At 42.2% G+C, this 27,517-nt stretch overlaps 1 protein-coding gene across 7 annotated transcripts in view; it reads right to left on the bottom strand.

Annotated features, from left to right (window-relative positions):
• Window positions 1–27,517, bottom strand: part of FN1 (fibronectin 1) — a 52,567-nt gene that overhangs the window by 14,311 nt on the left and 10,739 nt on the right. For 4 of the 7 annotated variants that reach the window (XM_030454066.1, XM_030454065.1, XM_030454067.1 and 1 more), the window contains exons 10-32: window positions 26,801–26,953; window positions 24,834–24,962; window positions 23,177–23,320; window positions 20,900–21,021; window positions 19,527–19,704; window positions 19,228–19,404; window positions 17,599–17,727; window positions 17,413–17,502; window positions 16,728–16,922; window positions 15,144–15,416; window positions 11,703–11,966; window positions 10,064–10,158; window positions 9,559–9,727; window positions 9,162–9,248; window positions 8,424–8,615; window positions 5,848–6,120; window positions 4,635–4,817; window positions 3,583–3,672; window positions 2,753–3,022; window positions 2,271–2,387; window positions 1,659–1,823; window positions 787–942; window positions 68–181 (exon numbers count right to left, since the gene is read on the bottom strand). In XM_030454066.1, the coding sequence (XP_030309926.1) occupies window positions 68–181; window positions 787–942; window positions 1,659–1,823; window positions 2,271–2,387; window positions 2,753–3,022; window positions 3,583–3,672; window positions 4,635–4,817; window positions 5,848–6,120; window positions 8,424–8,615; window positions 9,162–9,248; window positions 9,559–9,727; window positions 10,064–10,158; window positions 11,703–11,966; window positions 15,144–15,416; window positions 16,728–16,922; window positions 17,413–17,502; window positions 17,599–17,727; window positions 19,228–19,404; window positions 19,527–19,704; window positions 20,900–21,021; window positions 23,177–23,320; window positions 24,834–24,962; window positions 26,801–26,953 (3,765 nt within the window). Of the gene's footprint in view, window positions 1–67; window positions 182–786; window positions 943–1,658; window positions 1,824–2,270; window positions 2,388–2,752; window positions 3,023–3,582; window positions 3,673–4,634; window positions 4,818–5,847; window positions 6,121–8,423; window positions 8,616–9,161; window positions 9,249–9,558; window positions 9,728–10,063; window positions 10,159–11,702; window positions 11,967–15,143; window positions 15,417–16,727; window positions 16,923–17,412; window positions 17,503–17,598; window positions 17,728–19,227; window positions 19,405–19,526; window positions 19,705–20,895; window positions 21,022–23,176; window positions 23,321–24,833; window positions 24,963–26,800; window positions 26,954–27,517 lie in introns of those variants that run through there. The other 3 variants (XM_030454069.1, XM_030454070.1, XM_030454071.1) reach the window with 2 other exon arrangements.

Here is a 27,517-nt window from a genome sequence, read left to right as displayed (position 1 = left end):
TACTGCATGGTGGATTCAGACATCAATAGAAAACATTTGTTTTGTTACCATGAAGTGAAATACATACTGGTGACAGCTGTCTCAACCAAGGGGAGGCTCTCTCCATTCTGATTCTGAGCGTAGACACTGACCATATACTCAACTGTGGGCTGCAGACCTTCAATAGTGACTTGTGTTTGATCTGGCAGAAAAGAACAACATTAGTCCACATGCAGCTGCATGAAGGTACAGAGAACTGGCCTCTACACAGCCTTTGATGAAGGGCTTGTGTAAGTCCTTCCTTGTCATCAGAGACAGGGCAGACATATCAAGTTTGTCTTTGCTTGCACTATGCTTCTCTGGCAGCTCACGACAAGGTATCTGCAATTTCTATCTGCTCAAAAGCTCCACATCTAAAAGGGCAAATTAGCACAGTTAAAACAAAATAAAGCAAGAGAAAACCAGCTTTCATGATTTTCTGGGATAAGACTGACAAGAATTTTTGTCAGATGCTAGAAAATCCAATAGCATTGCTTTGAAATACAGGTACCTTTCAGAGACGCTGAGGCTGCCAAGAAAAAAATATTTGCAGCACAGCAGTGCCAAAGAAGTGTGAAGTTTTCAAGGCAAAAAATTTGCCTTAGCTCTTCCTGATGAAACCCAACTGAAATCAGCAAGACAGCAAAAGAAAGTACAAGCAGGAAAAAAATTGGCTTCCAGCATATGCCTTGTGCCTGACAGTGTTGATTCTAATGGTCTCATCTTGAATTCTTTACAGATGCTGTGAGGAATGTAAGGTACTCTTACCTGCAGGGACATTTTTAGTTTTTGTGGGCCCATGTCCTTTCTTGGGGACTGCTGTCACCCGATACCCTGTGACTGGGGATGTTGAAGGGAGCCACCTGATGCTGATACTGTTGTCCTGGACGTCGGTAACTTGCATCTGGGATGGTGTGTCTATTTCTGGGCAAAAAAAAGTGTTCTGTTTCAACATATTGGTGCAGAAAGCCCTCACTCAACTAATGCCTCCTAGATCAATTTTATTTTGCTTTTCCTTTTCTAGGCTGTGCTTCTTAGAACAGAAAACACATGCTACAATTTATTTCTCCCTCATGCTAGCCCAGAGCAAAAAAGCCTCAACCATGATGTGTGGGTGACTGAACTCATATCAATGTTATTTGAGGAATTTTGTTGTTTTAAACACTACTTAAATGCCTTTATCTGCAGCTACAATAGGAGTAGGAAAAGGCTACACCCAGATCAGGAGTGAGATGACAGTCCTGGAGTTAGAAAGTCAGGTCTCATCAGGATTACATAATGTGACAGTGCACCAGAAGCACCAGAGTTAAACCAATATGATGAGATACCAGATGATATGATACGAGAGCCCAGTAAGATTTTCACTCTGCAAAATCCAAACAAATACTGCTTGGATCCCCATCTGGACTCTACAGGGTCTCCCTCCTTCAAAAGCCCAAGTCCACAACCCCCCTTCTGTGTCATTTCATTATCATGCTGGGCCACCAATATATGCAGCTCCACGGAAAACAATGGACTTACAACATAGCACATGGCTCCTAAAAGAAACCAAGGGGGCAGTGATGCACTGGAATAACTCAACACAAAGCTACAGGGTTTGGGTTGTTGGGTTTTTTTTGTGTTGTTTAAACAGGTCTCACCTGTTTTGTAGGTGACAGTGACTGGCTTGCTACTGGCAGGGCTGTCTCCACGGCCAGTTACAGCATATACAGTGATAGTGTAGTCTACACCAGGTTTGAGGCCAGTGATGGTAGCAGTTGACACAGTGCCAGGCACTGTAAACTCCTGTACAGGGCTGCTTCCACCTAAGGAGAGGAAGGTGAAAAAAACAAATGTAAGAGAATATCTAAATTATACATTTTATATCATTACAAAGAAACAGGACAGTCCTATATGCATCAATCTAAAAATATTGATTTCAGTGGCTGCTGAGTCAAAGCTCTTTTCAGACCACCCCAAGGAAAACAATGAAATAAGTACACAGAACCAGCTCTGAAATGACTGCAGTGCTCCAGATGCCCTTTTTGGTAAACAAAAAATAATTTGCACTTTTTTAGTTTGTTTTTTTTTCTTTCAAAAAAAAAAAGATGCCTATACTTGACAATCTTCCCTAAATATGCTACAGAAATCTTAGAGGTACATGAGGCTTTTGCTTGTTACAGTCAAACTCGCCTTATCTATTTGCTGTGGCTCTCTAATGGCTTCAGAGGAGAGTTTCTGGTCTGTGAGTGGCCACAGCAGCCTGCCCTCACCTGTTTCACCATAAGTGATCCGGTAGTATCTGACTGTCACTGCAGGAGCATCCCAGGAAATCACAAGGCTTGTTGGGCTGGTGGGGGTGACTTCCAGGTCCCTTGGAACATCAGACACTAGTAAAACACAATTTAGAGAGAGGTTAAATACAGTAATGAACATCAGCTACATATTCCACCTATCATTCTGTGCTCCCCTGCTGCACATCTGCCTTAGTTTTAGCCTGATGGATCTGGTTAGAAACCATCCAGTATTGGACTGGGTTTAATGAGGAAAGTTCTACTGGCCCTAAAGACATCTGACTTGATCTGAAAGTAGCATGGGTCCTCCCACCTTTTGCTAAATCAGGCCCTACCTCAGCATCACAGGCACTTCTTCATGAGCTGAGTTTCACCAGCTGGTAGGGAAGGTCTGGTTTACCAGCAACTACTTTGCCAGGACACCCAAAATCCTCACAGTAAGTCGTAGCCAGAAGGCTTACCAGTTGTTTGTTGGCCGACCAAGGGCACACTCTCCTCCCTGCCATTGATGGCAATGATGCTGACCACGTACTCAGTCCCTGGAAGCAGGTTGGTGAGGGTGATGGAGTTCCTTGAGGGGGGCACACGATCCTCCTTTGGTCTGCCACCAACATGCTCCGGGTGATGCCGGATTCTGTAGCCCGTAATGGTGGCACGAGGAGCAATCCAGTGGACAGTGAAAGAGTTAGCGGTGATATCCGAAAAGTCCAGGCCAGTGGGAGAATCAAGACCTGGGTATTTCAGACAGACAAAAGATTGAGCTCAACAGAACTACCAGTCACCACGAGCAGTGCTGTGTTTCATTTAACTCAGAACTGTGATGTTGCCAGATCCTAAGCCAAGTGCTACAAAACTGAACAAATATGTGTTCAGGATGAAAGGGAGAAGAACAGGCACTGGAACACAACTGCAGGAAAAGAGTGAACAGCACCCACAGCATAAAACAATGCACATGACCAGCAAACTCTGGTACACAGTTACAGTACAAGAAAGACTCAGTGACAGATACAACAGGCTCTGCCTCAGCTTGTGTTCAGGCAGACACTGTTGGTGTGTTCACACCAGGGTCTTCCACGCTCTGTTTAAAACCAACAGAGCTTCTGGATCTCCAGACAAAACAAAACAAAATTTCCTACTGTTTCCCAAGCTGTGCATCTGCATTGCTCTTTGATATCCAGATGATGACCCATTAACGAGGTGGCAATGCACAAGACAAACCAGCAAAGTCTTGTTAATGAAAGCCTAATGGACTGCATTAATCGCATATGTATCTCAGGGTGCATCTCAGTACCTGTTTTCTGAATTCCAGACAAAGGTGCACTCTCGTGTTGCTCAGAAACACTGTAGACTCTCACCAGATATTCAGTACCAGGGAGCAGATCTGTGGAGTTTAAGTACAGGAATTTAGATTTATTTCTTTAGTAACAGCTTTAGTAACAGTCACTCAGCCTACACAATTTTAACTTTGTTTCTTAACGGTTTTGCTTGATGGAATATCTGAGCCTGGAGGACAGTAAAAAATTTAAATCCATTCTTATTGTGGCACTATAGTTGTTTGGAATGTTTTAATCTGAAGGAGCATGGTATCCTGTATGATTGCTTCATCAGTTTGTGGAGACTGGCTAGAAGCAGTCAGTTTTCTGCAAGGTCCTTGTAGACACAGTAGTAGTTTAGTTATTCACTAGGCCAAAGTTTTAGCTACCATAAATTGGAATAGGGCCAAGAATTTCCAATAAAGCTATTCTAGCTCAGATGAGCTCTCTTCTCATATTTTAAAGGTGGATATTGTTTCTCACTCAAACAACCTGATTCTAGGGTGGACTAAAAAAAGTTGAAATATAACACAACTTTTGCACAAGCAAAGGTTAACGCAGCCTTTTTGAAAATGCCCATGTTTTGTTGCCATAGCCTGTAAAGTTCCAAACAGTATTTATTTTCTGAACCTGAACATACAAAGCCAAAGGAGCAATGACCTTCTGAACATTCTGATTCTCTCCCTGAACCTCTGCACTGCAAGTCTTTGACATTTTTGGCAAACCAGGTGAGTAATATGTATTAAACCTCAATACCTAGCCAGACTGCAAATCAATGCAGTTGCCCCATAGTCTGATTCATCACCGTCCTTGGATTGATGGGAAAAATATTCACACATTTTGGCTTTAAATTGGGTAAAGTAACCCCAAACCCCATTTAGTTCAAGTTTGTATAATGTTACTTCAACAACAGCTTAGATCAGTTAAGAATTCGGCCACTTATGCTGAGAATAAGCAATTTTTCTTTTGCCTCATGACACATATAAGGGGCCTCTTTTATTTGTTTGCCTTATGTAGGCAACTGACTTACTTGTTAAGACCACCATGTTATCTGAGGGGGAAATTGTCAGCTCTGCAACATCTTCCTCCTTCTTCACAGGTGAGTAACGCACCAGGAAACTGCTCAGGACAATGGAGGTTGGTGCAGTCCAAGTCACTCTCATAGTATCAGGCCCCACGTTAGTGAAGCGGATATCAGTCGGAGGAGGCACAGCTACACAGCGAAGAGCAAACATATCTTAGTTCTCTGATTCATAAAATTTGCTGGAGAGGTATGTTCAGGGAATCACCAGAGAAAGCATCTCATGCATAACAGACTACTGTATCAGACCCATGCAAACAAACCTCTAAACTACATTTGGTTCTACTGTAGTTAAGAGAAAAATATGTCTGTACTACTGTCAGGCTCCTTTAACCCCTTGGCAATTCCTGATACTTTAAATATACACTTTGGAGCTAACTGGAAAACAAGATAGCAAGTTCCAGTAATGTGGTTGCTCCAGCTGGATTTTGCATTACATATGTGAAGCCAAGAGAGGTTTAAAGTTGCCATACAGCAGCTCACAGACGGAAAAGTAATCTCATCTACAATTCATACATGCACACACTAGAGAGGAGAGGGTATATCACTAATTTCCTACTTCTACTCATGTTGAAGTATGTACGATGTCAGGATTTTCAATCACAGGAGGAGTTCATGCAAGAACCAGTTTTCAGCTCTCCTTCTTCTCATGCACTATGAAGACCCTTGACAGTGTGGCATGGCTGTCAGTGGCACATGCTCAGGAAGCAGTGCTTCCCTGGCATCCTCTCAGGCATTGTGGAAAGAGTGGAGCCACCACTGACACAAACTGCTGGAAGCTCAAACAGCTATGAGGGCTAGAGGGTGTCTGCTGAACTGCTCTGCCCTTTGGCACTCTGATTTTGGAGAATTACAGTTTAAAAGTCTGGTGAATATGCAGCTCGTGTTTCAGGCTCTTGGTTCCAACCAGATCCCAGAAATCTGAGTAGCCTGGTGAGGTGAGTGAGAATGGCAAGGCTGCAGCCAATCACAGCATTAAAATGCCTCAAATTAGAAAATCCATCCCCAGCTGCCATTTAGGAAAAAAAGACAGCTGGGTCTGTCTGGCTTCCCCTCAGTGAGTGGCTCAATTCCTCTTTGGACAAAGCCCTGTCATCTCAACAGCCAGTGACAGCATGGAACACTGTCCATGTCACAAAACACAGAAGTTTTCAAAATTCACCCGTTTGCTGTGTCAGAGTGGTAGGGGCACTCTCTCCGCCATTAATGAGTGTGATTACACTGATGTCGTAATCAATGCCCGGCTCCAAGCCTGTGACTGTGTAGTATCCTACTGAGGAGTCCACAAAATCTTCAAAAATAGGGACACTTTCTCCTGCCGCAACTACAGTGATGCGGTACCCAATAATGGTGGAGGCATTTAGCGGGGTCCACCTCAGGCCGATGCTTGAGTCAGTTATGTCAACAAAGCTTAGGTCAGTGAGTTGGGGCACCTCTAATGAGTTAAAGAGCAAATGGGAAAGGCAAAGACATACAGAGGCAAAAGAAAGACAAGGGAGAAAAAAGCAGTGTTCATCACTTAACATTGACAGAACTTCAGAAGCAATTGCGGTGATACGCAGAGTTTCTCTTGGGGTTTGGGAGAAAGCATGTTTTGTTTTTTAAATAATTATTATTTTATTTTTATTTTGGGGGGATATTTTTGGCGTCGTGGTGTTTTCCTTTTTGTATTGTACCCTTCAATGCAGTCTCCAGCTGTCTCCCTGGATAGACAGAAACTGAAACCCTGATCCCATGGGACAATACACTTTCACTTCAGACATACAGTCCTCAAGAAGGCCTGCAAGAGGTACTTGCAACAAATTTACTTTGAGTAATGACAAACCATGAAGACCCATAATTTTCTGATGAAAATAGAAACAGAAAAAAAAATATACCCCCTTTTTCCTTTTTTTTTTCTAAGCTAGAAAACGAGATCAAAGTCTACTGAAGTATAAATAAAATCACCCCTCTGCAATATTAGTTGACGAATCTTCTATAAATTTTGTCTTGTTCAAAGGTAAGTTTAACTTTTATAATTGGAATAATAAAAATATCAACCTGTTTCAAGAGTTTAAATGAGCCTAAATCCTCAGCTGGTGAGAACCATCACAAAGCTTCTGGATAGACCATCCACTATCTGAACTATTTATACTGAACTGGGGATCCCTGTATCTGCTTGAGGATCTGGCCCAGAATTCTTCAAGTTCTACTTCTGATTAATTGCTGAAATGTATGTGCTAAAAGCAGATTATATGAAATAGTGAGTAATAAAACACTTTCTTGGAAAGACAGCAAATGGTTTAAAATGACCTTTAGATTACAAGTATTCTGTAAGAGAAACAATGTCCCCATATTCAGAGGTTATGCACAGCCCATGATGTGGCCAATGTGACTTAATTTGTTGGCCAAACTGCTAAAAACTCTCAGAACTGAGCCAATGAATAAAGATTGTCATCTACCTATTGCCCAGGTTTGTTTGCAAACAAGCACAGCTATGAGTCTTTTCCCTATTGATATTATTTCTATAGCAAAGTTGTTCTTTTCCTTTATGTTAAAACTAACAGAACTGGGCAAGAGGTGGGGAATATTAATGCACCTTTGATTGACAATAGCCAAGCCCTCAGCTGCCCAAGTCAATAGATGGGTATTGATTTAAGATATGAGATCTGGCTGTGTTACTTTAGCAAGGTGATCCTGAAATCAGTGGAAGCTAATAGCTAATGGGATGCCCTTCCTCCTTCAGGATCAGACACCAGTAGGCATGTCAAAGATGCAGGACTTTCTGTCCATTCTGTTGGATAGTTTTAAGTTAGCTTGAAAAGAAATTATGGGTCAGTAATATTACAAAAGACCAGCTTTAATAACAGTGGTTATGTTCTATTTCAATATCTTTCTAGGACAGGACTTATTTTACAGAATGGATGCATGAAAGTGGTAGTTTTCTGTAAAATCATTGTTTATCCATATGGAATGCACATACCATATCACCTTCAAAGAATGCTAAAAGCCAGAAACATACATTCTTAGTTTTTCCCCACCAGAAGATGGTAAAGGGCTAGAGCTATTACTGCTTTAATTATGCAGTGTCTCAGGATTAGTTCACCCCCAGGGAGCACACAGCACTTCAGTGAAGCATAGAAATTTTAAAGCAGTGTTACAAGAGGAAGCAAACAGTGGCTGGCATTGTATCAGGGCTGAGCAGAAACAAAAACAAAGCCCTCACAAATGAAAATTAAATTAAACAATTTGCAGATATGCATATTGATTTTGCTACTGTGGTTTCAAAGGTTGTTTCTGCAGTCGTCTCAGCATGCGATGTGAGGTGGCACACACCACTTTGTCCCAGAAATGCTGAAGTGATGGACTTTCAATCCTGGCTTTCCTCTCTATTGTGCTGAGGTGATCTGCTACTATTGCTGCCAAATTTCCCCTGTGCTTCACTTCCCACTCCCCATTCCCACCAGTCGTGCTGCAGGTGCTGGGGCACTGCAGAGCCAAGTTAGATCTCCATTGCTCTTCATTTCAGGGTACTTATACAACAGACCCACCTCTTTACCACCACCCTATTGCCAGACAGTGGAGGCTGTCAATACAGAGAAGGCATAAAAACTGCTCTGTCACATGCTGGCACATAACCATACTGCTTCTACATCCAAGCCTTCTGTCATCAGACTAACAGGAACTCTGCAATGTTGAAGTCTTGGGCCTAGCAATTTGACTTTAAGTAGCTAAAACTGTTATTCATCTTTCCCTTACCTTGTGTGATGGTTTCAGAGATGGGGATACTCTCCTGGTCATCCTTGACTGAGTAAACACTGACATTATACTCCACACCAGGGTTTAGGTTTTCAAAGGTGCAAGTGGTCTGATCTGCACCTACTACTTCCTCCAAGGTAGATCCCTGCTGCCCATTGGTAGGAGCAGTGGTCACTCGGTACCCGCTGATGCCTGAAACAGAGATTTACCAGTATGCACAGTTTCAGTTCCCTCTGAGACCTTACCAAACCAAAAATCTGACACATCAAGAAAATATCCATCTGACTGGGACTATCGGGTTCTACAGAAGTCAATTGTACAGCTCTCATCAGCTACTGAAGAGCTCATCTTAGGTACTTTCAGAACTTCCATGCTTACTCTCAATGACATGAACTCATTCTTCAATGCCTGAAATTATTTTGGTCTATTTTTCTTCCTTTGCCTTGGGCTTTTTCTTAAGCCCCTGAAGCCATTTAATGCTTCAAATATCTAAACCAGTTGAAATATATAACACATCCATACTCCAAAATAGCATTTTACATGGAATATAAATCATGAAGAGTCATAGGGCAACCTACACTTAACTGTGAATTCTGCCTTTGAATATGCACACTTTTCCTTAAATGACTCAACAGCAAGCTTCCTATCCAAGTCTCATTAACAAACTGCAGGGCACTGCAGAACAAACACCAGCATTCTGACAGGAGGTTCAAGTACAGTTCAAGTTCACATAGTTACCTGGAGTTGTGCTTCTATCCCAGGAGACTATCAGGATGCCAGTATCAGGATTGGGCTCCAAGCGCAGGTTGGTTGGTGGAGACAAGGCTGCAAACAAACATTCAGAAAGATGGGTTATTTATAGCTCCAAGAATCATGCCAGTTCCTTCAGCATCCCTTCTCCCCACATTATTTCCTCACCCTTCAGAATTAGCTAAAAATGTCCTCCTGAAGCTGTGACCCTTCATAGCATAAGCTAGTGCTACTGTCACCTATGCATCAGAAAGAAAAACACCTTCCAGAACATGACAGAAGGAAAAGACTAGAGCTGACTCCCAGAAGACAGCTGCTGATCTGGGGAACACAGGAGAAAGCAAGTGAAAGAAGGGATAATTGTGGAAAAGTGAGTGTGCCATACGTGTAGTCACTCTCCTGATGATGGGAGTCTCTCTCTCCTGGCCATCCATCAGGACTGTCAGGCTGTAGGTGTACTCCACTCCAGGGGTCAGACCAGATACCACGATGCTGCCAGAATCAGAGATAACCTCACGAGGAGCCTCTCCACCTTGGCTTGGGCGCACACCCAGCTGCAGAGAAGAGACCAGATTTCCTTTTAATCTCAAATATTCCTGTCCCAGGTAACTATCAACATCTAGACTTATCATCCAACATGAGTATTATAGGCCTGTATGTTTCAAGCCAACTGTTAATCCCGTAATGTCTGTTTTGGTGTCCCACTGATGAACTTGACCTGAAGCCCAGGGGCCATGCTTGCTCTGGTCTCAGTGACCCAGCAGCACACCTTTTGCATCTCTTTCCTTTGTGCTATCTTCACTGCAGTCTGTAGTAACAAGCTTTAACCTGCTCTCCCTATCACAGTGAAGCAGGAGGAAAAAGAAACATGGGACTTCATTTCCTCCTACCTTGAAACCAATTCTTGGGGCAGGTGTCCAGGTGATGACAATAGAAGTCTCAGTCACTTCTGTATTAAAAGGAGGAATGGAACCACCGGGCTGATCTGTGGAGTGAATTGAGAGAATTGAAGTCCAACTGCTGTGATGACACCAAACAGAAAATCTGACCTGTATAGCAGCCCAACTATCAAAAAGTAACAGAGTTGGATATTGAACTAGATGTCTTTCAAAAATCTAGTGATTTTGGGGGTTCTGACAGATCTTTTGTCTCCTGCTGGGCTTGATAGACACAGTATGCAAGTGATCTAATCATAGCCAGTGCTTTTTTTTTTTTCTGAGGAAAATGAAAATACCAAAGTGAGCCTCAGAAGTCCTCCATGCATCCCACCCCAAGACTTTGGGGAATATTGTTTTTGGCATTCCTCAAAACCCATCTTGTTTTCTTTCCTCTACCATATGCCATTCCACCAGCATAACACTACACCCTTGTCTGTCATCCAATTGTCCCAGCTAAGACTCTCTCATTGCTCACCAACTTTTTCAGCTCTTTTGAAGTCAGTGCAGAGACAGGGAGCTCAAAGTCAACCTGAGGAATCTGTGGTCTCATTGATAGCTGTCAGTAGCATCACAAAGAATCATAAGCCTTTGTGTACCCCAGAATCAGTCTAAGTAAGTCCACTGGGTTGAATCTGAATTGACCTCATTATTAGTGAAAAGATTTGGTTTAATAATCTGTATGTCTTAAACTGGACTCAGTTTATTCAGGTAAGCCACAATATGAAGGCAATATTTATTTAACATATGCACTCATATCCTAACTGAGCAATATTTATAGATAAGGCTGTCTGTCAGCAAAATACACTTTGCCAATGTCAACAGATTTCCTCTGATTAGCAGTCTGAACCCTTATTTTAATTTCACATTGTTCTGAACAAAACCACATTCTTGTTTGAAAAGGGGATGTGGTTCTGGGCTTGGATGGCTTTAAGTTTTGTTAGTTTATATAACTGCTTCATCATTATTTAAACAGTGAATCTATTTGTTCTTTCTAGAAGTATGTGTGGTTTCCTACAGAACTCCCTTTCCTCCCCAAATTTGCTTAACATTTCTTACAAGCCAGCAGCACAAGTACAGGTGATTTAAATGTAAAATAAATAAAATAAAAGAAGGATAGAATACAATGTTTGTGTTAGTTTGTGTAACTGCAGCTGAGGTGCCTCAGATGGTATGGTTGGGCTTGAGAAATTACTGCTTTAGCTTTATACAAATGACAGACCAATTATTCCTTGGCTATTTTAAGAGAGCTGCTTGCCTTCCTTGATTTGTCATGCCAAAACCAAACATATGGAAACAGCAAGTAAATGTCATTTGGTTAAACAAATACTGAGGTACCAGGAGTAAGTTTTCCCTGTTGTTTTTAATCACCAAAAAGCTGAGATATATTTTACAAAAAGCTTTTTGATGCAAATAATGCTTTTTCCTTCCAAATTGTTCAGAAAAAAGAACAAGAAATATTATTTCCCAAACAGTTCTGCTGGGAAAGTTCTTCAAAAGGCTTCTTCTGTAAACTAACTGACAATAGCCACTTTTAGCCCAAGTTTTGAAGAGAGGTCAGGGTGATGGAGGAGTATGTGCCTGTTGTACTTACGAGTTGTGAAGACTCCAGTCACTCTGGCACTTTGCAAGTCATCTTTAACTGCCACAAGGTACACGGTGTACTCGGTGCCAGGCTGCAAATTCCTGAGAACATACTTGGTGGCAGAAGGCCCCAGGTTGTAGGTCCTTGGCTGACCTCCTCTTGTGGGACCTGCAGTCAGCCGGTATCCTGTGATCACAGCACGAGGCCGAGTCCAGAGCACTAACACTGAATTGTTGGCATCAAGGAATCTCAGGTTGGTGGGGGCATCAAGCTCTGGGTGAGAAAAAGCATAATATGCATCAATTTTCCAACTCAATCTTCACTTCACCCCTACTTCCAAAGTATGGAAGTACCAAGCAAAGAAAAGGGGTGTGCAATGAGGTTGTTGAGTCTAGATTTCTCACTCAGGACACGAGTGCAGAGAAAGGGAAGAGAGTAAGCAGGGACCATGAGAGAGATGGAAACAGAAGTTAAGTAACTATATCCATGCCTCAGTGCCATCTGGTAATATGCTGAGCCAGGCAGACCTGTACAATCTGGGCTGTGCTGACTTGGGTCACTGCCACACATGGCTGTCCCCACGGGGCAGTCAGAGACAGATGAACTCAACAGCACTCAGGAATTTCAACAGTTTCTCACGAATGCTGAGCATTTTTTAAAAATCACCTCAGTTTAGACTTGTCAGCAAAAGCACAGAAACCTAACTTTGGCCCTTTTTTATTAAAGAGATTTATTCTTTCAAAACTCTTTCCAGTCTTACTCCCTGCTCTCTCAGAATGCCTTCCCAAAATGAAACACCCTCACTGTCATTTCAATGTAAAAAGAAAAAGCAGACAGTGATTTTCTGCAGAAAACCAGTTCCTAGATCTACTTAAAAATAATCACACCATGGAAATGACTACACAACAGTTCTAAGCATGCTCATCTTTCCCATGAGACTCATGCAATAGCTCTTATCAGGCTTCCTCCCCTTTTTATCACTATCCCTGGGAAGCTGCTGAAACTGGTAACTCGAAAACTACACAATCAGGGGGCTGAAGCAGCACAGTTTCTGCAGCACTACACTGCAGTCCAGTGGTTGTTGGAGATGTCACCACCTTTGGCTGAGACCAGAGGCTCAGAAGGGAAAAAACATTCCAGTAATTTTCCCCCACAGCCTGCAGGGCAACACTGGCTGCAATTAAGAGTTAATAGCACCTGCATGGCAAGTTCCCTCACTGTTTCTAGGCCCAAATCATCTATTGAAATTAAGAGCAGTGAGAAGAGGTTCCATCAGTCCTCTTTTTTTCATAGCAAATGGTTTTTTTTAAAAAAAAAGTAAATTTTTTGTGATAAAAAGTAATGTTTTCATGAGTCTCCTGGTGATCCATAAGAAGGTTTTGCCCTTTTTGTTCTCTCCCTGTTTTCTCCTTCTTTGAAGAGTGAGGGAAAAGGAAGCAGGGACTTCCTTCTTCCACCACTTGCAAAGACAGGAGAGATAGCTCTAAAAGCCAAAGGATAAGTATGACCTCTCCTCCTTAGGCTCACCTCCAGCCCACAGGCTGAGAGTCAGCTTTCTCTCTTCTTGGTACTTAGATCTGTCCTAAGCCTCATCTGACTGTGATTGTATCTTCATCTGATCTGTAGCCTACAGTCAGTTCCTTTCTGCACAATGTAATTTGCCAGCTCTATTAGGCTTTTATCACTTCCTCTTCTCATGCTAAAGGAAAAAGGGGAAGATTAAAAAGCCACACACACACTCAGAGTTTATTTGTAGACTGCTTTGTAACAGAAGGCCAAAAGGAGAATCACATTCACACCGTGGGAGGAGACTTTTGCTGCAGGGTTTTCCTTGGGAACCCTGAGCAGTTTTTGTTTCCCAGGACTTTCGGTTATAGGATGCAATTTATGTGAATGTTTTCTGAAATGTGGTTTAGGCAAAGCAGTTAAGCCTATGGAAAATGACTCCAGACGTTTGTAACTAGTCCTGTGCTGTCTGAAGCAAATGTCTACTCTCCAATGTACACCTCTCCATGTGGACTTTCAGAGTGGCTCTACACCTAGAAAGAGCTCCTGAAAACAGATGGGGACTTACTGGGGACTCAGCCCTTCTTGTTCTAAATGCTTCCAAGTGGGTGCAGACTTTTACATCACATCCTTGCTTCTGAAAGCTTCACTTGAAAGAGGAGGGAGAGTTTTCACACCATCTGTTACACTCAAATCAGATACCTATGTCAAAGGACAAGCCTAAGGGTCCCATTCTTCCTGCGCAGTCAAGGGAGATGGTAACTGGGAGAGGCCCTACACGTGGCTCCTAACTTGATGGATGTAAGTAAATAGTATCACTCAAACAGCATGGCAGTATCCACAGATTATCCAGTTTCTTTTTCTTCTCTCTCATATTTATAGGAGTTGCTTCCATTTACTGAAAAGTAGCAGAATGCCAGCCAATGTACATAGCTGGATTTTGGTCCTTTGAATAACATGACCCAGTCAAAGAACACCACAAGCACCGAGTCCCCCTTCTATTGCCCAATAAACAGGATCTGTTCAAATGAACCACATTACAGGTTCTGTCTGATCTGCTTCTTTTGGGCCAAAAATGGAGATAACCACCTAACTCAGGCTCCTCCTCTGCCATCTGAAATCTTACATCTTGCCCAGCCACTTCTCCTCTCTTCTCTGCACTTCTGCAAAGCCAAAAGTAATGCCTCACAAACTGTGTTCTCCACTTGTCATCCTGTCTCAAGCTGGTGACACCTTGCACTGCCAGTAAGACCCCAGCAATTGGGTTCCAAGAGATCCTGCATGACCCCTACTGCAAAATCCATGCTCCCTGTGGCTCTTGTCAACAGTAAAATCCCAAGATTTTACTGGCATGGCAGGGAAATTTCTGGGGTGGTGAAAGAGGCTGTGGAAAGCGAGGCCCAAGCTGGAAAAGCTGGATTGTTGTCCCTTTAATGGCAAAGCCTGTCCTTATATGTGCATCCAGAGCTCCTACAGCTGACAGTGGAGCCAAACACATATATGTGGCTGTCAGAAAGGAGATCGGGATTTCCAGAGCAACATCAGCAAGGCTCTTAAGTCATGCTAAAATCTGCCCTAAGGTATCCTCAAAAAAAAAACAAAACAAAAAAAACCCTCCAAAATACAAACCATAGGCTGTGATCTCTGCTGTAAGAGAACTGCAGGGCTCATCAATTCTCAGTCAGTAATAAAAAGTTGAATTCCAGCCACACAAAATTGCTTTAAAGGGCCATGAGAGTTAAACTCCCATTGGAATGCCCTGGAGGAGGATAAATCTGCTTAAGAGATCATTGTTTGGCTGAATGAATTCCCAGTCCTGTCATCCTAGTTATGGGATACCTCCTGGGCTATAACTGTTGCACTTTAAGTGCTCTGTTTGTAAATTTCTCTAAGCAACAGAGAAATACAAATAGGCTGAAAAAAGTGTGAAGGGAAGACACTTACTGGTAGTTTGCTCTCCAGTCAATGGTTTGCTCTCCCTGCCTTGGCTCACAGCAAAGACTTTAAAGAGATAGGTTGTTCCTGGGAGTAAGTCAATGACTTCAGCAAAAGAGCTCCTGGTGACAGGCAGTCTCTGGCCATGGTGGCCAGGGCGATTGACTGGGATTGCTTCCACCCGATAGCCGGACACTGGGATCTGTGGTGGGGTCCACATGATGGTGATCTTGATATCAGAAACCTCCACAAACTGCAGATCTCTGGGTGAAGGGACTTCATCTGAAAGCAAGGTCACAGAACAGTGTTAGAGGGAGTCCTTAGCAATTTGCAGGGGAAGGTACAAGGTTAACATGAAAGAAAAAGGAGTTAATTTTGATTGAACAATGGCTAGTCCAAGTAAAATTACCAAATTAAGTTACCAATTACCAAATTAAAAACATCTCCAGACAACATTCAAGCAGACTGCAATTCAAAATGTCACCACATGGTTTTAAGTATTTTATGTCTTCAGCCATAGAGGGTTTCTTCCTGTCACAGAAAGAGAACTGAAAGACCATACGTAATATGCTACAGAACTTAAAGTATATGCAGAACCAAAGCTTGGGGTGGGGGTGGAATACTCCAGGAGTTGGAAACAGGAGCCTCCTTTTAAAATTAAAAGAGAGGTTTTCCAAAACCCATGGCATGTTCTGAATGTCTATAATTAACTTAAAATCTGTCTTTTATAATTAAACAAGTACAAGGGCTGATCTGGCCTTACTGCAGTCAAAGACAAAATGCAGCTCCCTCTGTGCTGGTCCACAGTACTGCACCCTTGAACTCCTATGTTCAAATTAAGTTTCCTCAGATTAGATCTGATACTGCCTAAGGTTAACCAATGCACATTTTTAGAAGACACAGATGCCAAACCATAAAATCATTCAGCTGAGTTCATTCCTGGTGAATTCCCATTTGCAAACATGTGTTTGCAACTTGCAGGACCATCAAATTCCATTGGTACCACATCAAATCCCAATTGTTTCACTGTTGTTTCTTTTGGTTTGGCTATTCAGCCCCTCTGGATACTTAAAGAACCCTGAAATGAACAGTTTTTTAAATTGTGGGTACCTCAAGTTTATATCCTGTGGTGTTATTTTGGTGCATCAGTCAGTGCTGAGCTATTTCCCACCCCCACTGACTTCAACAGGAAACAATGATTGGGACTGAAAGGGAGAGGGAGAAGTCAGGTGAATGACTTGGATTTGTGTTATGGTATCTGAATACACAGCCTTAAAAATCTGCAGGCCAAATACTGAAGTGAAATGACTTACCAGGCTCTTAAGAAGCTCTCTTAGCAAAATTACCTTAAAACAGTTTATGAAACTCTGAACTCTCTTTTCCAGAGACACAATGCAAGACCAACTATTTGACCTGCCTGCAGTCACCTTCCTAGGAATTACAGTCCTATAATGCAGAGTAGTGACTGGACTGTGTCATTCCTAAGCAAGTATGATTCTACTATAAAACTTCACTACCAGTAACATTTACAATTGGGTTCTGTGTACTAAAAGAAAATTCAGTGACATATTTCCAGAACATGCTGACTGTTACCTGCACGTGGGACACCCGTAGTTTCCTGCTGAATGAAGACAGGAGCACTCTCCTGATTTTCTTCCACTGCATAGATGCTGATGTTGTACTGAACACCAGGCATCAAGTCACTGAGTGTAACAGAGGTAGCAGTGTCAGGAAGGTTGAGCTCTGTGCTGCTGCCTTCCACAGAGGGAGTGTAGATAATTCTGTAGCCTAAAGCAAGAGAGATATAGACAGTCCTCAGCCAAAGTGCCAGCACAAAGAATGCTAGAAATGAGAGATAACCTAGTGGTGTTTCATGAAAATAGTCCTGTACTTCAGCAGGACCTGTGGCTTGCCATCTAGAGAGCAGACACTCATAATGCTTTACAAAGCATAATCTGACCTGGATTAGAATTTTTCTGATCTTTGACAGTGAGGGTGAGTTAGGGTCTATAGAGTTCTCATTACTGTTATGGAATGGTGTGGATGACTGAGACAAAGTGAAGGTCATGGGTCATTTTTAACAGAAATCCAGAAGGAACTGTTTTGTATCCAGACTCCTAAATTGCTCGGTTCAGCCAGTGAAACTAAGGAAATAATAAACTGCCCATGTGCTTTCCAGCACTAGCCCTCTGCCCACAGTTAAACCTCATGTTCTTTTTTACCCAGATTGCAGACTCTACAAATAGTACAAAAAAGGTGAAACTCCAATTAGACAAACCTGTGATGGGAGCCTGTGGTCTGCTCCAGCTAATGACAATTGATGTGTCATCTACACTTTCCACGGTGTGACTGGGAGGTGCATCAGGAGCTGTTTAAGGGAATAAACAGAAGTGGACAGGAGTTAAAAATGTATTGAGCCAACTAAAACAGCTTTCAAAATGCAGTTACACCCACCCATACATACCTGTAGTCTGTGAAGTAGACAGGATCAGGTTTTGCTCTCCTTCTTCAGAAATCTGATAGACATTAACAATGTACTTGCGACCAGGAAGCAAGTCAGGGATGTTGACAGAAGTGGCTGTGCTTGGAAGATCTAAGGAAAACATGAAAAAAAACCTGCCTTAGCAATTCTATCTTCTCGCTTTCTCTCCAGTTGAATTTATTGAGACCTCTGTTCTAATCTGGGCTGAATCACAGTATTCTCACAATAAACCAGCAATTGTTCTGCACTGTGTTTTCAGTCCACATCAGAAAAGTTGTGTGGAGAGCTGGAACAGGTCTCAGCACTCAAAGCAGGCAACATCTAGGACAGCAAGGCTTGATACATCATATGGCAGGGCAACTGGGGCAGCAGCTCCCTGCTCCCTGCACCCTGGTGACATTTAGCCATCTCCACTAGCCAAATACTTACCTCATGCCCTGTTTTCAATACAGAAATATATGGAAAAAAATCACATGAGTAGCTTATGTGGAAAGACTGACTCATGAGCAGAGAAAAATTACATTATAAGGGCTGATAAGCTTCTCTCCCCCATCTCTCCCCTCAGATGTTGACCAACATGCCAGATGTAGGAAACTCCCCATGAAGCATCTCCTTGCTGGCCAGACTGAAGCCAAGCATCTTCCAGGAAATGGGAATTGCTTTTTAATTTGCCCATAAACCTCATTCCATAGATAGATAAGCTCAGGAGCTGCTTCACAACATAGCTCAGTTGTCTGGGCAGCCAGTGTGCAGAAAATAAAGGTAGTGATAATACTGACAGTCCCAGAAGCCATTTCTGCTCATAAGCCCAGGCCCATGAGCTCAAAGTAGTTACAAGTCCAGGGAGGATCACTAGGTCAGAAGATTACTGCTCTTTTTTTCATGTTGTTCTTCTATTACACTCATGTATGAATAGCTATCTCCTTGTGAGATCCTGCTATTGCCATTGTTAAGACATGTAAAGAGCAAAAAAAAGTTAAGATGGTATTATGGGTGGTGACACAGGCTCTGTAGTAGGCACTGGAAAAGTAAATTTAGTTCCCAGGGCTGAGTCTGGATCCAAACAAAACAAAACAACTGACAGAGCAGACTGGAACATACATCCATGAGGTGACAAGTCGCCAAGAGAGGCCACTTGGGAAATATTTTGCTCTGTCCATCCTGAGAGAAGGGCAAGGGTATAAGAAAATAAATCAGACAGGAATCAAGTAAAAAAAATAGATTTGGTTCTCTTCTCATCTGCATTGTTGCTCACTTCAAGATGCTGTGGAAGCTAAGTAAATTTACGTGATTTCAAAAGGGAAAAATGCCTGGATAGATTCACAGAGCTGAAAAGAACATATGTATCTACCACCACACCTATTCTGAGGGGGTATTACTATATACTTGCCTTGTTCTCATACCCTGCCTTGGACATAAGCTTATGGCCATGCATGGAGAAAGGACAATGAACTAAGTTAGCTTTTAATCTGAGCTAGTCCTGCTACTCTGATATCTTAATTGAATCATACTGAAAGACAGCAAGATCCTCACTGTTCTCCCTAGCTACAGTGATTGTCACAGAAAACAGAAAAGCAGTGGTTGGTCTAGTAGATTTGAAGATTGTCTCACCAAGATACTGTGGCTCATCACCCTCCTCACTGAGCTCATACTCAACACGGAATCCAGAAACTGTGTCAGAAGCAGAAACCCAGGAGACAACAAAGCTGTTGGATGTTATTTCAGTGACTGATTCTGAAGTAGCAACCATGGGAGGATGAAGAGTTGTCTCTCCTGAAACAGTGTTGCCTTCAAGAAAGGAGAAAGAGAGGTTTAGTTAACCAGCACTCTTTTTGTGTTAACTGGGATACACAAAACAGACTTAGTTGAAAGAAACGAAGTCTTTCTGGATGCCTCACTGTTCAACTCACTTGTCACTGCTGTGGTGCTGGTTGTGGTAAAATCAAATCGGGTGACTTCTTTGTGACCATACCGCTGGACACTGATGAGCTGTCCTTCATAGATCACACCAGGCTTCAGGCCTGAGATGGTGTAGGAGTTCTGGTAGCCAGGGACAGTGGCTTCCTTCCACTGCCTTCCAGAGTTTTTCTGCAAAGCAAGGACAGACAAACAGTGAGAGACTCCCTAGCCTGCAAGCAGAGGTACCCAGTGACCCAATGCGGGACCTACTAAGCACTGAGATGTTCAGGCACTAAAGTGACTCAAATGGCTAATGCTCAAACAGAGTCAAGTTCAAGGAGATGGGAAAATTATGCCAGAAAGCAGGGCTAATGACATTTTTAGTGATAAATTTACTGTGATAAATTGAAAAAAACATGTAGCTTTTGAACTTTTTCCTTTAAATGAAGCATTATTTGGAATATATACACTAAACACAATTCTTTATCAAAAATGGATCAAATCATAAAGGAATGGCTAGAAAATTCATATTTGAAGGCATGCCATCATCTGAAAACAATACACAAAAATTCTTCCCTTCTACTCTGTGTTTGAACTCTATGGGAAGCTCCAAAATCATGCTCCATCTTCTGAGGTTTGTACTGGAGTGCTTTAAAAAGTCATCCCTTTCATTCAGGCCTTGATCCAAGATACACTGAGGTAAGTAAAAAGACTTGAGTGCCTTTAATGGCTTTGGTTAAGGGCCTTTATTGTTCTCTTAACAATAGGCAGCATGGAGGTACTGCTGTTCTTAATCACCAAGAGGTCTTTGGTGAAGCTGTGCTCAGGGGAACTGTAACACAATTCATCTACATTGGTTAAAACAAATGAAGCCTCAAATATGAAGGACCAAACAAGCAGTGGTTAACCAGCTTTGCTTTACACTTTACAGAAGATGGGAGACAACTGTTTATTTAGTCCTAGGCTAGCTGTTTATATCTTTCTATCCTACTCATTTTTACCTCCTCACTAATATGATAAAAGCTATTCTGGTTTTCTCTGGATGTGCACATGATGAAACAATCTTTCTCACCGTGAAACAGCTTCCACAAGGATTTACATTACATTGAGGTGAGGATAAAAAGAATATAAACTGTGCTAGCACTTTCTTTAATAAAATACTTAATTAACTCAGTGACCAGTAAAGTTTGGGAAGGAAAACATCAAGTGTTTATACAGCACTGGTTGTACTTGATCCTGAAAGTAACTGTTGACCTCAACAGGACAAGGACACTGAATTAACAACTAAAGTTTGCTGAAATTGTGTCAGCCACTTCTTTCAGACATGAGAAAAGGCCAAATTAAGTATTTTTGATGGATGAATGGTGACAAATGTGGTACTCACTGGTCTCCAGCGCAAGATGTACTTGGTGATGTGAGATCGTTCAGGAGCATTCCACTGGATGGGGTGTGAGTTTGGCTGATTTGTGCTCTCTGTGATGATCACCTGAACAGGCCCAGCTGACCCTGAAAAGGAAGAGTTGCCATTTGTAACATACAGGGGATGCTTTTCTTCTGCCTTCATTATGAAGTCATCAAAAAGCAAGAAAACTGCATGATTCACATACTGAATCTGTACATGGGGAATCAGTTATATTGCTATTATATCCTTCTGCATCACTACTTAGAAAACTGGTGAATTCAAGTATATTCTGTAGAGGAGTTAGCATGTGCTGTTTGGGTTAATTCCTTGTGAGCTAACAGTGAAATAGAAAAGCAGAGCAGGCTAATAGAGAAAAAGTCTGCAAAGCTATATAGTTCCAAGAGGGACCTCTCAGCAACTAACTGCCATCTTCTGCAGTGGAAACAGTGAAAAAGATGAGACATATCTACCAAATACAGGTCTAATCTTGTAGCATGGTGAGGGCAAATTATGGATCTGACACTGGACTGCAAAGTGCCACTAATCTTTTATTATTTTACTAAATTTCTTAATCAGTTGATAGAAAAGGAAAGGTTTTATGACCCCATGATTCTCCTTTCAGTCCCTCCCAGTCTTGCTGCAGAGGTTTCACTAGAGGCTCAGCAGCACTGTCCTCTTACTAGAAAGCCCAGAAAAAAGCAGCCTGGACTCTGTATGAAAAAGTAGTTTTGTTTTAGCCATTAAATACCTTCACCTTCCCTTCAATCCCAGTATTTCTAATTATAATTTATTTGGACAACTGTGTAGCATATATATATCTGCTCCATATTTAACAGGACTTCCAGGCAAACAAACCTGAGCCCACAGGCAGAACATTTCAAAGCTCACCTAACCCCAGATTTACATTCAGAAATATCAGATTTGGTTTGTTTACACATTTTCAGTCAGTCTCATGTCTAAAGTAGTCCAAAGCCTTGGTAGGTGGAGGTGTGCATATTTCACATAGCTCAGGGAGATCTTTGTTTAAGCAGTCTGACAGGAGTCAGTGAAGCTCAACAAGCCCCAGTAAGAAACTCAGGGGGGGAAAGTCCAAAGGTGGCCTCCTTCCTATTCTTGCCCTATTTAGTTTGCTGCCTCAAATGAAGGTATTCCCTAGTTCTGTCTGCCAGGCAGCCTTCTCTGGCTCATAAGCTGTTTGGATGCATGGATAGAAACATAGTCAGTTTATTGACAGTACTGGATATAGGTCAGGTTCAACGGGGAACCTCGTGAAAGTTCTTCTATCCAACGTGCATGAAGCAAGTCACAGAGAAAAGGCAGTCAAGTCACCTCTCCTTATTTATGTGAAGCATTTAGCTGCCATGGATTTCAAAGGGGCTCATCCCCATCCATGGCAAAGGAACTTGTATTAAAAAAAATTCTTTCAAAAAAAATGAGCCTCACATTCACCTTCTTACCTTGCAGGGCACTTAGGGCATAAATACACTACTAGGTGTACAGATACTTCTTAACCTATTTTGTTATAAAAGCAGAGAATCAACTCAGCACTGAAGTTGCTACATCCAATCTTTACATAGTTCCTCCACATTTATGTTCAGAGATGGATTAGGGAACCATTGACTTGGAAATAGCCTTCTCCTCCCAGCAGGGAAGCTGTAAGACAGCCTTAATATTTCACCTTATTCACAGTCAGACAGTGGTAGTTGCAACCTTAAACAGGAAAGCAGAGTAGTTCCCCTTATCATGTTCTGTCCAGGGAACTGAGGCAGAACAAACCAACATTTGTTTGCTGAATGAAAAAGACGTTGCCTGTACCTATAAAGATTTCCTGGAACTGACTGAGCAAATGAAAAGTTAAATATTTAATTTCTTCAGGACACATGCCTCAGTCCATGGTGGATTTTGCTTCTGCAGTTAGTGGAAAAGGAGAGACTACAGATGTGTTTTAAGCAATAGAAACTGAAGGCTGCAGGTGTGTTATCACTAAATACCACGATTCAATGTAAACCTGAGTTGTTGTGAGAACTGATAGCCATTCTCTAAACTAACCCTGGTCTCAGAAATAGCTGTTAACAGTCAGCCCCCTCTTTATAATCACGACCCCTGTTTGTGTCTGCCAAGAGAGAGGGGGATATGGTTCTGTTTAAAAAGGAAACCAAAAGGAGTAATGTACAGAAACCTGAGCAGGTAAGAAGTGGCAAGATAGTTTTCCTCATGTCTTACTGAGCAGAAGATTTAGTTATTTATTTGGTTTCTTACCAGGATAGGTCTGCAGAGGCTGGCAATGCCATTCTCCAATACCACGGCCATAGCAATAGCACTGGTATCTGACCCCGTGGACGTACTTCTCCCATGAATCTCCAATCTGGTAAAAGGTACGGGTTTCTGAATCCTGGCACTGATCTGCAGGCACAAGAGAGACAGTTACCTGCTGCATGTTCCTGAAACTACGGTGAAAAAAGCTATGACAAACACAGAGTAAGTCACAAGAGACTTTTACACACAAAACTGTAGCACTGAAGTTTATTTGCAAAAACAGTTACATAAAAGTGGCAACAGAAATTGAATCTCAAATCAAAGGTTCTTGCTGTATCATTGCATGCATCCAGTTAGAGATCAGGGGACTAATGCAGCTGTGATGCATTTCTTAAGATACTGTTAAGTAAAGACTGTCCACCTGGCAAGCTTCCCAGTGAAGTCAGTGGGATGTTCCTTCAAGAAAGGATTTATTTAGAGCTATCCATTGTGGAGACCGATTCTGCCCCAGTCAACTCAATTCACCCAAAGCTAAACCATGCTGTTCTCAAGGAAATCAATGGCAAAATTCCTACTGGCTTCAGCAGAATTCAGTTTTGCTTTATAAGTCTGAAGTGACCCAATAATTTTCAGCAGAGCCTTTCCAGATTTATTGTTGTATAAACCAAAGGAGGACAAATCAAATCCTGAAATCAGCTTAGCTAGTGTAAGTACAACACAGCACCAGTGCTTCAGTACACTTTCTCATCTGACCTATGCCTGTGTTTCTGGCTCAACTGAAATTTTCATTGAGAACTAGCATTATGCTTGCTTGGATAAACAGGACCCTTCTTTAGAGAGAGCCAATAAAATTAAACTCAACTGAAAAAAACTGAAAAATTAAGCAGAACTTAAACACTACTACTTTATAATAGTTTTTCATGGCAATAGTTTGAAGTTGTCTTGGATTTAGTAACTGCAAACCAAACAGCCAGGTCTTATCTTCTAATCAAGGTTCACTAGGGAAAGGGTTGGGGGAGGCAGAAGAGATGAAATCTCCTCATTCCTGCAGAGAACCATGATGGTTTTAGCTAACCTCCAGAGTGCTATTAACACATGTTCCTATCCTGAGTTTTCCCTCTTTTCCAGAACAAAGTGCAGCCAAAAAATCAATTTAGTTCAAAGTAAGTTAATATACACTAGTGCTCCTTTTTTCAGTTCAGTGAGGAGACCGGAAGATTTTAGGACAGAGAAAGAAAACTGATATTGCCATCAGTACCCAGCTGCACATTGTCAGTGTTCAGTCAGGGAGCCCTGCCTGCTAGGCTGGCCACTCAGGTACCAGAATTCACCCAAATCGTCCCAGTCTGGTACTAATATGCTCTGTTACCACAACCTGCTACCTTTTAAGAGATGTTGCCACAATCTGTAATTATGGCATCATCGTTAACTGCTTTTGTGACATGTCTTATAACCCAAGTTTGTCTCCTTAAAATTAGGAATCCCCTTTCTCTTACCCTTTAGCAAATCCAGTGTTAGTTCTACGTTTGCAGTTGTTCAACTCAGGGCAGAGGGTGGGCAAAGCTGTGTCTAAATTCCACACACCAGTTTTGCCATATCATAACCAGTTCCTACACAGCCACAGTTTGTATCCAGCAAGCAGGAACAGCTGGTGACTTACCAACAGGATCACATTTCCATCTCCCCCGACCCTGGCCAAAGCATGTGCAGTTCAACATGTGCCCCTCATCGTGACGCTTGTGGAAGGTCTGGTTCACATCATAGGTGATACCATCCACAATGCACTGGTCTGTTTGAGAAAGAGCAGAGGCAATTCATCAACAATGGCTCAAAGTGTTAAGACAATAAAATCCTTCTGCTTGGTATGCTGTTGCCTTCTCTTGATGAACTTCTCTGACAAGCTCCAGTCATGGAAAAAGGAGCCTCTTGATACCTGTGATCATCACAGATTAATGCTGCATTCACACCACTGCAAGTTCACTGCTCAGCCCTGTGCAAATAAGCAGCTCTTCCAGAAAGGAAGCACTAGATGTAACTCAAACTATAGAACTGCCTGGTTTCTCCTTTTGACAGATTCTGTATGTGAAAGAAAATCTGAAACAGCACACTAACTCTTTCTGGCTCCTCTGAGGAAAGTCTAGACTGAAATACCTCAGTGAGTACTGCCTGAAGTTATTAGAACTACACAAAGAGAAACAGACTACACAAAATCCATAAAGATACCACAAAGTGGTACAAACATCATCATGATGTTATTCTGCTAGGTCTCTCTGCTACATTTTGTAGTACTCTGAAGAGAGAAGCAGATCTGTCACACATCCAAGACTGCTGCTGGTGCCTACTAACCTATTCTTGCCCCAAAACATGGTAACCAGACCCCATGCTTAAGTACAATGGGATCAGTCTATGAAGTTCAATGGTGACATGTCAGTCTGATCTAGCCCAGAAATCCTAACACCAGCCAAATCCCAGGAAGGAGCAGGAAGTCAAAACAAACACCAAAACCACCCCAGAAGCATGATGTTTTGTTAACTGGGACCCAAGAGACCCAAGTTCAGTTCCAGAGACAATCACAGACCATCTGTCCTTGGGGAAGTGACTCAGTTAATCCCAGGCCTTCAATCCCCATCATACTTTCCCACACCACAAGTACAGCATCCAGATAAACCCAGCAGTGCTCAAATCCTTCTTATGGGCACTAAGGACCTTCCCTGGCTGCTGTGACAGCTAAGCTCTACTTAGACAACCTCTGCCTTTGGAAAAAGCAAAGTATCTCTAAGCCCACCTCATGGAGAAAGACCACTCTCACCCCCAAATGAAACTGCTGCGTATGTGGAAAAAGTTCTACAGACCAGAACTTTTAGCAGTGCATTTTTCACTGTTCTGAAGTAAATGCATTAAAAAAAGCCATCTTCCCAAAGCCCTCAAGTGAGCCTTTCCCTATAAATTATATCCCATTTCAGCAGTGGTGTTAAGAGCCCTTTCTTGGCTGCTTGACAGCAACCCCCCTGCCTTTTCCAGACATGGAGCCAATGCTGTGAGCTAGCCGTAGGATGATAGAATGTCTGTGCTTTTAAGTCTTTTTTTGGTATTGCTTAAGCACTTCTCCACTTGGAGCACTCATATAAATAAGTAAATAAATAACAGTAATCTCTGTGCTGTCCTGCCAACTTTTCATATAGGTTATCCAGCAAAGGACTGATCCAGTACAGAGGAATTGAAAATTTTACTGCAGAACAATAAAACAGGATAGCTCTGCATTCAAACTTCAGACTAGTCTGGAGTCTTGTCTGTTCTTGAGAGGGGGAGGTGTCTCTGCTGAGCTCTCTGTAAAGTCATGGTAATGCTGATCCTAAATGCAGACAAAAGGATGTAGGGATATCATCTGATAGTCAAGCTCATCAAATTTTGCCCCTGCTTGCCAGCCTGCATAGGCTGAAATAGTACTTTTCCAGCATGTAGACAAGACAATAATTTCATGTAGTCCTTCTGATTCCCTTTCTACTCCAAAGAAAAGCTTGATAATATTCAAGCCTGAGCTCAAACTCACAGTTATGGAAAAGAAAACAAATTTCTCCCACCCTGCCAAACACTTAAAGACAGTGATATCAACATGAAAATCAGCACCTCTGAGCTGGGAATAAGCAATACAAGTCCATTCTCCACGGCCATTTCCTACACAAGTACATCTCATCATATGTCCCATGTCATGCTGCTTATCCCACTGATCCCCAACACGATACATGACACCGTCATTGGTTGTGCAGATTTCTTCATGGGCTGAAAGAGAAGAAAGAAAAAGGACAATTGATGAAGCTAGAATTAACATGATCTTGAGGGCTAGGAGCATTTCCAATGGTCCTTGGTAATGTGTAGTGGCTTCTGCATCTTAACAAGGCAGCTTTAGGAACCCACTCAATTGCAAACAGCATTTTTGCTGGGTGATGACACTCTCAAAGTAGCTTTCCATGGAAAGCTACTAGAAGTAGCTTCTGTACAACGTTCAAGTAGTGCTGTGTGAAAGAATCAGCTCTTGCTACATGAAAGTCTTTATGCAAACACAGCCATTTGAAGACCCTCCATGTGTTCCATAAAGCTGCTTAAGGACTCAGATGCTGCATTGTCAGGAGTTCCCAAAGGCCTTTCATTTCAGAACTGGTACTCGCACTCCCTCCCACATGTACCCTCCTGACGTCATGAAGATGAGCACGGGTTGTAGGAATGGACCACAATATTGATTTTGACATTACTGCCATTTTCAGGGTAACACACTGAACTTAAATGTACAGACTTATTCCTAGCCACAGATCAGGCAAGAGGAGGTGGTAAGTGACAAGGAAGAAG

Source organism: Calypte anna, chromosome 7 (genome assembly GCF_003957555.1).
Source record: "Calypte anna isolate BGI_N300 chromosome 7, bCalAnn1_v1.p, whole genome shotgun sequence".
Lineage (NCBI taxonomy): Eukaryota > Metazoa > Chordata > Aves > Apodiformes > Trochilidae > Calypte > Calypte anna.
This window is presented reverse-complemented; position numbering and strand designations above follow the sequence as displayed.